General features: G+C 37.8%; 1 protein-coding gene across 2 annotated transcripts in view; it reads right to left on the bottom strand.

Moving 5' to 3' along the window:
- pip (heparan sulfate 2-O-sulfotransferase pipe) overlaps nucleotides 1-12,849 on the bottom strand; it is a 94,755-nt gene that overhangs the window by 44,528 nt on the left and 37,378 nt on the right. For both annotated transcript variants that reach the window (XM_090409813.1, XM_090409814.1), the window contains one exon: nucleotides 11,657-11,763. In XM_090409813.1, coding sequence (XP_090265939.1) covers nucleotides 11,657-11,763 — 107 coding nt within the window. The remainder of the gene's footprint in view (nucleotides 1-11,656; nucleotides 11,764-12,849) is intronic.

Genomic DNA, 12,849 nt, shown 5'->3' with positions numbered 1-12,849 from the left:
TAAGAAACATATCAACAGGATTTTCTCCTCTTTCGCATAAACATTTCATTTTTCCAAACCCCCACAACTTTTTTTTTTCGGGTTTTAAAGTAAGCTGTTTTTATTTTTGAAAACATCGATGCAGTTTCTCTCTTAAAAGAAATGCTTCGATCAACGGGATTTTGGAAACATAAACCACTACATGTATAAATGAAACAGATAATCATCGGGATAGCGGATTCACACAATAAAGCCCGCAGCGTCGAGTAGAAAATGGAGAAAAAGAGCACTTGGAAAAACAGGTGGTCGCCTGGCAAAACAGGTGTTTTGCCATTTTCAGACAAACAAAAGTTTGTCTGAAAATGGCAAATGCAAATGCAAATCAGAAATCAAAGTACACACCTTGAGCATTAGAGATGCAGTAAGGTTTCCAGAATTTCCAATTTCTGACTGGAAAGTGGCATTCATTTTAAAATCCTCCAAAATTGCAAAAATTCTGCAGATCCGTGATCTGTGGTATTGATATGTTCTTCCCACGATAAGTTCTTGGAGGTGTTGCGTATAATAATGTTAAAATGGCCGCCATAATTAATAGGATTTTAGGAAAAAATCAAGAAACTTTTCTATCTAAAGGAAAGTGTGATAAAAAAAATAACTCGCCTTCATCAAAATCAAAAATTATGCAGCTTCAGCCCCTGTACCCCAATGATCTTAATTTCAGAATACCCCTAGAGAAAGTATTAAAATAATAAATATTGTTTACAGTATGACAAAAGTGACAGTACTATAATCAGTCTTATATAGAAAAAAAATTTATAAACTCAGGAATGCAATCAAGAAACAAAAATCCTCTTTAAAATATAGGATATAATTTATTTATTATAACTTGTTTGCATTTTTTAATGAAATTGATAAAACCAGTGATAATTTTTTAAAGTTATTCTCACTGAAAAGAAGTATACCAAAAGGTATCGGTTTTATAAAAGATATTGAATTTGATTAAATACTTCATTTATTTGTTAATACTTGATTGCTTTTTGCATTGATTTTCGTATTTTTGAGAAGACTGGAAACGTTGTCTCCGTTTTCGATACTTTTTTTTTTTAAATGCTACCGTCTGCTGTTTTATTACGTACTTTCAAAGAAAAGTACTGGTTATAACAAGAGCTCTAGAAATAAAACTTAAAATACTAGCTCAAACCAGACTCGCTTTTCTTGATATATTCGTCATGTTATCCGATCTTTGGCTTGGCTTGGCTTTGTAAGATTGTTATTAAAAAAAAAAATTAAAAAAAAAAAAAAAACCCTGTATTAAAAAGTATTTTCGTTATGTAAAATGTTAAAGTATTTAATTACATCGAAGCTAATTCGTGTTATAAGCTGTGACAATACGCTTAGGACAATACTGTATTACGATTGCGCACCTACCTAAGGGATGAAAGGTGTTTATGTGTTATTAGGTGTTTATAATTACCCGTTTAGTTTGCTAATTATAAATTATACTGAGAAAAGTAAAAATTTTTAATTTTAGAAAAATAAAAATCATGTAACATATGCCATGCGTACTGTATAAACGTGTAAGATTAATAATTGAACTAAATGAATGCGTTGATTTCATAACAGATTTATATATTGGAAATGTTTAACTGTATAATTTCAATATACTTATTATATGAAAAACTTACTTGTTTTGGGATGCGAAACTTGTTTTCTCACACATTTCAAGTAAGCGATTAACATTTCTGACTTAAAGGGTGAAGCAAAATGCTTTTCATTACTCCCCGCTATCTGATAGGGAAACAGTGAGTGGAAAAATTTGAGCCAATTGCTCACCTTGAGCGGGCTTGAAGATTAAACATCAGAATTGGAGTTTAAGATGGCTTTTGGTCTTTTATGTTTGAAGTAATCTGTTGCTTTGTAATTCGTAGCTAGTTGAACCAATTTGTAGGGGTGTACAGATGCTTTTGAAAAGAACTTTGTTGCTATAGTTTGCAGGAAAGTGTAAATATAGGGGGACATCTGTGTCTCAATGGAGTTGCACATTTCTTACGAACCAAGGAGCGTTTAGGATCATTCGTAGAAATTTATTTTGTACACGTTGTAACTTGAGAATGTTAGTATCAGCGGTATGGCTTCAAGTCGGAGAAGCGTAAGTGAGTATAGGACGGACAATCAGTTTGTAGATAAGTAATTTGATTCTGGTGTTTAGCTTACTGTTCCTGTTGAATAGAGGATAAAGTTGGGCAATGGCTTTTGATGTTTTTACACAGAGAGCCTTGATATGGCAGCTGAAAGTTAGTTTTCTGTCCAGTAGTACACTAAGGTATTTGACTTCTGTTTGCCACGGGATTTTTGTGTTAAACAAGATGTCACCCTTTAGGAAGCATCGGTCTTCTGATGAATAGCATGGCTATGCTCTTCTGGGGATTCACTTGCAGTCTCCATTTGGCGAACCATTTTTCAATTAGTAGTAGGTTTTCTTGCAGTTTTTTGATGGCAAGATGTGGCTGTAGAGATCTGGCTAATATTGCTGTGTCATCCGCATAAAGAGCCATGATAGATGACAATGGATTGCGCGGAATATCACACGTGTATATGGAAAATAGAATCGGTGTTAGTAAGGATCCTTGTGGGACTCCAGCCAAGATACGTTTCTGTGCTGATACCGCACCGTTGATCGTGATTTGCATACGCCTGTCAAAAAAGATATGATTTAATTAGGTGAGCCATTTCCAATGGTATTCCAGTGGAGATCAGTTTATGCAGTAATCCGAAATGCCAAATTTTATCAAATGCATTGGCTCTGTCAAGGAAAACAGCCCCAGTGTATTGATGCCAATTGTATCCCATGGAGATGTATTCGACTAATCTATGTATCAGTTGTGTCCGCGCGGTTAGCCTAGTGGCTTTGCGCTTCGCAACCATATGCCTGGGGAAGGAGTGTCCTAGGTTCGATTCCCGTCGGAGACGTGAGGAGCTGAAGGATCTTCCTCAGCCATAGCCAAGTTAGCCGGTCTTGGGCGCGGGCAGTAGTGTTTTTTCCTGCCAGTTTATCTGGTGTTTTTCATCCCGCAAGCAGGCAAACCGGCCCCGTGAACACAGGGATACAGCCAAGAATACCTTGAGGCATAGGAGTGACCATTCTATCCTCGTATTTCGGTTACGAAATCCAAGCATGCTTGGAAGGTTGTGGGCCTTAAAGGCCTGTTAAAGCCATTGGGATAGATAGCTGTATCAGTTGTATGGTACTATGGAACCTAAACTACTCTTTAGGAAGAATGTTATTAACATGTGTACAGAGGCTTGGAGTCTGGTAAGAATAACTTTCTCTGCAATTCTGCCGAAATTTGAGATGAGGCTGATTGGTCTATAGTTTTGAGGCAGGTGCAGGTCTTTTCCTGTCTTATGGATTGGAATTATATCCGCTACCTTCCAGCAGGAAGGGAAATGTTTGAAATGGAGGATGGAATTAATTATGTTGGTCAGATGTACAATAGCTATACGAGGCAGTAGCTTTATTACCTTGTTGATGATGCCGTCAGGTCCATGAGCCTTTTTGTTTTTTAATTTCTTGATTATATCATATATTTCTGCTGGTGATGGTGCAATTTGATTACAGCAGGTTACAGAAGATTTTAATGAACATCTGACATGTTGATGGATCTTGTAGATATGATTGAAGTCTAGATGTTCATATGAGGGTTTACATTGCTTGTCTAAGTTTTCTGCTATTGCCTCGGCTTTATCTGCATCAGTGTGGATGAGGCCTAGATCTGTTTGGAGAGGGGGGAGAGAGATTTGTTTTTGATCTTTCTGATTAGATTCCAAATGGAGTAATTGTCAGGAGAGATAGAAATCAATCTTTCTTCCCAAAGTTGACTTCTATGTGCTTTAAAGGCATCTCTCACTGCAGAATTGAGCCTATTCAGGATTCGTTTGTCTTGTGGTGCGCGGGTATTGTGAAACCTTTTTCTAGCCTTATTTTTCTCCTTGATCAGGTAAATGATATCTTCTGGCAAGTGGTTGGGCTTGAGGGCAGTTGTGGAAGCAGTGAGTGATGTAAAGGCAGTGTTAATTTGTTGGGTCAGGCTTTAACAGCTGTTTCAATTTCTTCTTTGGATTTTATAAGCGGAACAGGACCAATATATTTCGGGAGTACTTTGGTCAACCTTTCCCATGATATGAAAGAGTGTGTGTGGGGGAGGGACAGTTTTTCTTGGTTTCCCAACTGTAGCAGTATTGGATTGTGATCAGATGAAAGATCATTTAGTGTCATTAAACTGTACTGGAGTCTCGCATTCTGCAGTATGACTGTGTCCAAGACATCAGCCGTGCCATACGTATTATGACGGGTAGGTTCAGTGGGACCTGAACCACAACTGCGTTGTTGGATCCTGTATAGTTAGCAAGTATGTGGCCATTTTTATTGGTAGTTCGACTGTTCCACGCGGAACCTCTATAGCTGTAACCTCTAAATTAGTAGTAGGTGGGATATTTACAGTGATGACTAATGTAATTCTTGATTAAAATGATAGTGCCGCCGCCTCTATGGGTCAGCCCTGTCAGTTTTGTACAGATGATATCCCTCTTATTTTGGAGTTGGCCGATGGTCTCAGATGCGTTTCACTTATCAAAACTACATCCGGCTGATGTTTTTGGGTGAACTCTTGTAGTTCCAAGACCTTATTTCTGAGGCCGTTCGCGTTCCACGCGATAATCTGCAGTGAGTCTGGATTTAGTTTATTCATGTTCATGAGTGAGCGCTGTGAGGATGGTTTGTGTATCCTTTAGGAATCTTTTAGAAGAGGGTGGTGTAGGGTTGGATCTGCTATAGTCTAGTAGCATATTTGCGAGAGAAGAGGTGATGATAGCTGTCAGGTTTGTGTGTGGTACTATCTGATCCTGTTCATGAGTTATCTGTTTAGAACGGACTACATCCGCATATGTCCTTGTCTGTCGTTGCTGAGTTGTTCTTTTAAAGACCTCTGACTGCGGCAGATGGGCTTCTGACAATCTTTTCCTTGTCTTTGAGAGGCTGTGAAGCTGAGGCCTCTGACATGATCTATTGGGGGAGGAAGAGTGTCTGTCTCCCGATTTTCTATTTTTTGGGTTTTGAATGCATCGCCTGTAGTTGGCTGTGTGGGTCACCGCAGTTGGCACATTTAGCCGGGATGGTTTTTTGCTTTGTGCAGATGTTGGTTGGGTGGCTGTTCCCACATTTTAGACATTTAAACTCAGCCTTACACATTTTCTGGGAGGGGCCAAATTTTTGACATCTGTGTCACTGACCTGTTGAAGCCCTTTTCCTTAAGGGTTCTGAGCTGATTTTCAGTCCACAGAGGGACGTCAGGTCACATACATGTATGTATGTTTGTAAGCTTGACTGATCTCAACTAATACCAGTGACATCGAAGTCTTGTCTTTTTTGGTCATTCTGCTGACCTTGATAGGTGGTAGGTCCTGATGGTGTAGACCAGCAGCCACTTCTGTGGATACGTCTTCAGACACTCCTCTGAGCACTACCTTCAGATTTTTCTCTGAACCAAGTGAGAAGGTGTGATACTGATTGCCTCTGGCATTCACTTCTCCCGTGAGTTTTCCGTAGTCCATCACTGTGGTGGGCTGAATCTTGATACCGTCAGTGACATTTTTTGCGTAGTTATAAGAGATCTGTAGATTGGACATGGTAGCCCCTTAGAGACATCCATCTTTGTTTTTCGCGTAGTATAATCGGAGGTATCTTTTCTCTAGTGGAGGCAGAGATGTCCGAAACGGGACCGTCTTCTTCCATTGCATCCTCTTTTGGTGGTTCGGAGGCCGTGGTTTTGCACTTCTTGCGCGCGCGGACCTCCGTGAAGTCTGAGGGAGCGGAGATCACAAAGTTCCGCTCATCTGCTAGAGCATTGTCGTCGTCATCCCCCGACATAGAGTATAAATGAAGTTCAAATTTTTTGAGAATCTTTTTCAGTATATTTATGACTAGTCCTCTGTCCAGTGACTCTACCAGGGTGTCAGCGTCAACCCCACTCATACCGAGAGAACGAGGTGAAAAATCGCTGTATAAGACCGTTGGTCCCTGAGTCCGCGTAGATGTCTCTTAGAGCCAATCAGTAGTCTATCTGCAAAGAGAATCCCGCAGCCGCAAAAGACTGCCAGCAAAACCAAGCGTTGGAAAAATGCTCGAAATAACAGCAATTTTTAGTTTTATAGTACCCTAATAAAATAGGAGAAAGAGTGTCTTGGCCACAGAGTGAAAACCTACCTCCCTAAAATACCATACATCCACCACTGGTCTCATAGCAGGTGGGGCCTATACGGCCATCAGGCCTCGTGCATGTTTCATGCAGAGGGGGGGGGGGGGGAGATAGTAGGTTTCAAACTGTGTTAACTCCAGTTCAATGCGAGTTTCCCGAAAAACCTTATATAAAATTCAATCAGGTGCAGCCTAAAATAACACGACCGATCACATCAAAAGTCAATAACGAATCCACAATTCTCAATCTCAAGTAAGCGAGATTTATTGTTTTTCAAATAAAGCGCCGTAACTATAGCATGTATTATTATTATTATTATTATTATTAGTGACACCTCCAAGGAGTCCGAAGACTCATCTCCGGAGGACACCTATTGTACAACTCTCCATCTCTACCACTACACCGAACCTATACCACCAGTCAACAACATCAGCGCCATCTACTGCCCACCACCACATCTAGTATTTTTTGTCTGTAAATTGCGTGTGTTCTGAAGGGCCGATTTGTCTGTATGTGGGATGAAAAACCTGAGAGAAACTCCGGGAGAAAAAACCCTGCTATCTCCGTATGAGATCGGCTAGCTCACCTCCGTTTGAAAAAGTTCACATAAAGATTCCTCCTGTCATGACGAGAATCGAACTTAGGCCTTTTCCAACCGCAGGGCGCAACGTACCGTCGTTCTTCCAATTGCCGTACGGAGGCGCAATTGTAATGTAATGGCGGCTCATTGTTCTCGTTTCATGACTAAAACAAAAACAGTAAGTGCGACGCGCAGTGTAGTATTCTGGGAGTAAAAGGAACACTATGTTATTGAAACGAATGGATTTTTGGAACTCCGATATTTTTATGAAGTCTTGCATATGGAAAGAAAAACGTATAAAAACTATAAAATATGTTACGATAACAGAACAACTTTTTTTGACTTCGTTTTTTCGTAGTTTTTTATTTTCTAGAAAGAAAAATAAAGTTCTGAATCTGAAAGGATTGAGAGATAAAAGGACGGAAGAAAGCGAAGTTGGCTGGTTTATGTAATGCTTTTTAGAGAAACTGACAATTAAAATTGTAAATTTGTGATTTTCTGAAAAGGAACACTGTAATGTTCGAATTTACGATTTCAAATCAAGAAGTTTTCTATTTTCAACTTTCTGGAAAAGTCGTTTCATCCACCCGTGATCAAATAACTTGATAGTGAATGAAACAAACAAAAAAAAAAAAAAGTAAGTTATTCGAAGAAAATAATACATATTGAATGCATTTAGAATGAGGCTGAAAATTACCCGCCACCTGTCTCTTATAAACTCGCCTGTGACAAGTAGATTTCTGGGGTGGTTATAACTATAATCCTACATGCATGTTGAACCTGCTTTGGAAATTTCTAACTTAGTGGTTCTCATCTTGGAGGAAGTGAGAGTTTGATAACTCCCTCCCCTTCAAAAAGAGAATTATGAGTATTCCAGGACGGTGGACAATTCGCAAAGTGTCTTTATAGCGTATTGCTAACTGCACATAATTATTATCATTGTCCATTGTGAAACCAAAATGAAACTCACAAAGTCAGTTCATGCATTCATAAAGATAGAAAATCCGTCACTGAAATGATTAGTCAGCCTGAAATCGACTGTTTATTCTGGTGTATCTCCAGAATAAGTAATTGCAGCAGTAGGCAATACTAAGGCAAATCTCTAGAAATATCGATTTGCTGGTCCTCTCACAAGTCCATCTGATCAGTCAAAATGAGTCGTTCCATATTTCAAAATGAACTTTATCTTAGTCAACTTATGCGCCATGAGAGAGGTTCGTTTTAGCTTCACCTTCTCGGTTTAATGCGTATTTTGCTTCACATCTACTTTCTTGTGAAAAAAATAAAAAAATTATCATTGTTCCAAGTTAGTAGAGTTGACTAATGATACGGTAAACCATATTGATATGAGGATCATGTTGCAGATTGTCCCAAGCTCTGACTATCCAAAAATACTCCGATGTATTTCGGGGTTGAAGTTTCCTCATGTTCGATACCATTGCTGTTGTATCTGTCGGCTGCATTTAATGACTGTGATTATGAAACAGTCAGTCAGGAGCGAAGCGAAAGATCAGGACCACGAAATGTCTGGTCTCTTCCAGATATACTTAAGAAAGTTGGATGCTTTTCTTTAATTAGCTTATTAAATAACTTTTTTTTTATTTGAAAAATATCAATACATTATACACATTTCCACACTACATACAAGTAATATCCGCAGCCGAGCAAATAATTATACTTGAATTGTATTCTAACGAAAAATGTTTTAATCCTAAACCTTTCTAATTTCAAAATGTGTTAATTTACTATTATTTAACTGCGAGCTCAAATGGCTGTTGCTTTAGAGGTAATTTCAAATTTTTAAAATTAGCGTTAATTTCAAATTTCCCAGATTTTTCAAGGAATGATTCTTTGTACAATATGTAAGGAATCCTGTACATTATATTGGAAGTTTTTCCACTTGGTTATACTATAAATTAAAGATAGCAAGAAATTATATACTTGATTTAATCCTTTATCCAAGTGTAAGCAAACAAGTTTACGCCTGAATTACTAAGGCAAGTGATGTGAAGTTATAAGCTTCTATGTACAAGCTGCCCCAGTCCTTGTTTGCTTACACTTGGATAAAGGATTAAACCAAGTATAATTATTTGGTATCTTTAATTTATAGTATAACCAAGTGGGAAATTAATAAGGTGCGACGCCTTTTGGCAACTCGTATATAGAAAATATGATTTCTGCATTACTGGTATCACCTCTCTGTCAAGGAGGTGATACCAGTAATGCAGAAATCCCATCTCTGTCAGGCTCCCAATGATCTAGGTCGAAATCGGTTGGACGCCTGGGTGGTGGATAGCAATGCTGTAGCCAATGAAGTTTACCGAGGCACGGTTGTTGCTTTTATCCCTCAGATAAAATGTAAAATGTGAGCGGCTCTGCTTGGTGATGGAGTTAGCCTGCCAAGAGGTAGAGCCAACGCTGAGAGTTCTTTCTGACAGGGTGAGCCTGTTACTGGGGGAAACAACGCATTGATCCTGTGGGTCGCTCATTATTGGGTGACCCATGGGATCTCACGAGTTTTTGGAGAGGTAACCCCCGCACTTATTACAGGGAAACCGGTCTGGGTAGTGACCCTTCCCATAATGCATAGCATTATACATACCTGTATGTGCTTTGCATTATGGGATACTAAGGCAAGTGACGTGAAGTTATAAGCTTCTATATACGAGCTGCCCCAGTCCTGAAAATAGTTCAGGCTCAAACTTGTTTGCTTACACTTGGATAAAGGATTAAACCAAGTATATAATTTCTTGGTACCTTTTTTAATTTACTGTGCATTTTGTTTTACTTTATTTGTCGAGCCTCCGTAGCTTCGTCGTTATAGACGAAGTCCTTTGATCGGAAAGGCCTGGGTTCGATTTCCGTCAGTGACGTGAGGAACCTTAAGGCGAATTAGCCGTCTCATACGGAGATACTATATTTTAAAGGAGTTACTTCTTCCTTCCTGGCAGGGGCGAATGCTGATCTTGAAATTCACGCTTGCTCTTGTTATCATTCAGGGAGTGAGAGGTGTGATTGAAGTCCGATCAGCGGAATAATGAATTACTGACCATTTAAAAACTATATATTTAGAAATGTATGTACATTTAATCATGCAAATAAAATTTATTTTACAAATGATATTCTATCTTTTCCAATTTAGCCACCTGAATACAAATTCTACCCTACGGTTCTTCTTTATGAACTGATCAATAACATCGTCATAAAAAGTTTGTTGTAACTTAATTTTCCCAAGCAACACGCACACTTGTAAAGGCTGACTGAAACTCACTGGCTAGAGCTACGTTGACTGAGTATGGCCTGTGTTAAACAACCGAGTGAGACGATGTGAAATGGCTATGCGCGCACATGAAATCACAATGCTGCTGCGAGGACCATGCTACGCAAGCTTAAGTCGTCTTTTGTCTACAAAAATAAAAGCCTAAATGGAATGCTTGTAAATGCATGCATTTATTAAGAAATAAATATTACTTCTTTCTCAATTAATGAGCTTGCCCAGCAAGCACGAGAATTCGCCCCTGCTTCCTGGGCTTTCGCATTATAGATCATCCCATTAAGCTTGGATTTAAAGAAAAACTTATTTATTAAATAGTGTAGAGTTGAAATTCAAGAATACAAACAGTTTTTTTTTTTTAAAACTGAACTGTTATTAATAAAATGTGACTTTTTGTACTTACTATGTTAAGTATACGTATAATAAAATTGGAAATTAATTTCATTCTAATCTTACATATTTTAATGTTATTTGAAAATATAATACGGATATGCCCGAGTTTTATTCTTATATTTCAAATAATAGATTTCTGACAGACACCGCGAGCGACTGATGGAAAGGCTGACTGACTATACAAGTATTATATTTCTAAGCATATGATGTGCGCAGACTCTGTCTGGCGATCGTCACATTTTGTGCTTAATTATCATAAATTCAGTGGTTTTCTTTCTCGGAACAGCGACATAATAGCTAAGATAACGAAACTATCTTTTCTGTTCTCCCTTGCGGTGCCTTTGCAGAATTTGTTTGAATCGTGTCTAGGATGCGAGGAACTTTTACATGGTTTCTCAACTGAAGGTAAGTTAGCTCATCTCATACAGGGAGAATAGCGTACTCTCCCCCCCCCCCCCAAAAAAAACAGACCAACAACTGGAGAATATACTTAGTTGACTTTTTTTAACGTGAATCCCTCCCTTAACTAAGAGTTTAATTGCATCTTTATAATATTGAACGACCCTCAATCTTTTCTGAGATCTAGCCATTTGACGATGTAATAAATATTTACCAATTGATGGTAGGTGGTTAAATATTTAATTTAGTTTAATCTTAGTTTATTGCAGTGGCAATACATACGTTGCATTATTCAGTTGGCATCAATTCTAACTCGTTCATATCAAACTTAATAAATATAATAGTTCCATAACAACGATTAAAAATTTAAATCGGGGAGAAGAGAAATTGGTAATTTTAAAGAAATTAGAGAGGGAAGGTAGGAAAATACGGCGGGAGAAAAAAATGGTTTTAAAGCGTTGATCTAGTCGTCATACCTAACTGTTTTTATAATCTATTAAGTGCGTATTCAATTTAATACTACTAGATAATAAATTAAAGATATTTTAGTTAATGATGGGACTTGTTGACCATTCATTTTACAAACGAAAATAAAGTTTCATAAATTGTCGTGAGTATGCGTCACATTTCCGCGGTTTTCATTAAATGGAAACTTAAAATAATATACACCCGCCTGGAAAAAGTGGAGTGCTGTCATGCGAAATCCTAATTAACGTATGTTTTCTTGTTACAGTGAAATTTTTACACACGTAAGAAATATGTAAATAAATAACTTACGTTCTTCGCCGCTGTGAAAGCGAAGGGGTGGCAGAGAGGCGGGGACACTGATGAGTGAGTAGACGCTGTAGCAAACCATCGTTGCAAGGAAGGCAAGAACACAGCACCTAGGAAAGAAACATTGAAAAAGTCTGAACTATGCAAGGTCAAGTGAGGAGGAAAAAAAATCTTTTCTAGGTCGATAACTGTTGGGTGTTACGAGGCAGATATTCCAGAACCAACTTCTACCTGTTGGGCGGGGTCCAGAGAAAGGTGAATGTTCTTTAAGTTTTCATTTGTTGCAAGCATTACATAGCAGTACTGAATTCTGTGATTCAAATAAGAGTTCAACAGAAACGATAAACATTTTCTTTCGGTTTATATTAAAAACGAAGACTTTAATATGTGCTCAAAGCATAATATTTAATTAAACAGAATTTAAATAAATAATCCGGGAAGCTAATTCAGAACATGAAGTGTGTTGAAATATAGAACATTTTAACACCCTTATGTACGCATAAAGCTATCTAAGCTACTATGTTTCGTTACTTTTAAGAGACATGCTAGTTGCTTTCACACGTGGAAGAAATCATGCTTTACAATTCCTTAGATTTAGAAAAACGTGGGGATAATGACTTTAAATGATGCCTGAAAAGTTCTTGATTGAGCTAAGAGTGTTTACTTAAAATTACAGTTTGCGTGAGTTCCTATTTTTCTTTTTTAAATTATGCATTCTTTGCGTTTCATATAATGATTCAATATACATTCATGGAAAATTTCAAATGATATACTGCACCTTACGATGTAAAAAAAAAAAAAAAAAAAAAAAAAACGCACAATGAACGGCACAACAGACCTCAGCTTACATTAGTTTTATGTTTACTATAAACTTCAGCAACGCCGTTATTCATTTGGCATTACCAAATGATGGTTTCAGTCTTACTACTATTCTTTCTTCTGGTAGGATTTTTTTAAATTACTTTTTATCTTTTTTGTATATTGCATTTTATTGAATGCAAGTTTATATAGGTTTTATGATTATTATTATGATTTGCATTTCACTTAAAATGTAACATCGCAGGATGTTATTGCCTAGCTTCCCGGTTTTTCCTAGTTCAGATGGTATCCCCCCCTACTTCGTGCTCCGAATTTGAGCTCTAGAATTAGCATCCATCCTATATCGCCGAAACAAGCTGCCATACTCGCCTGAAATG

The sequence above is a fragment of the Typopeltis vanoorti genome, chromosome 20, assembly GCF_054136105.1.
Source record: "Typopeltis vanoorti isolate ZY-2024b chromosome 20, IOZ_Tvanoo_1.0, whole genome shotgun sequence".
In the NCBI taxonomy this organism is placed as follows: domain Eukaryota; kingdom Metazoa; phylum Arthropoda; class Arachnida; order Uropygi; family Thelyphonidae; genus Typopeltis; species Typopeltis vanoorti.
This window is presented reverse-complemented; position numbering and strand designations above follow the sequence as displayed.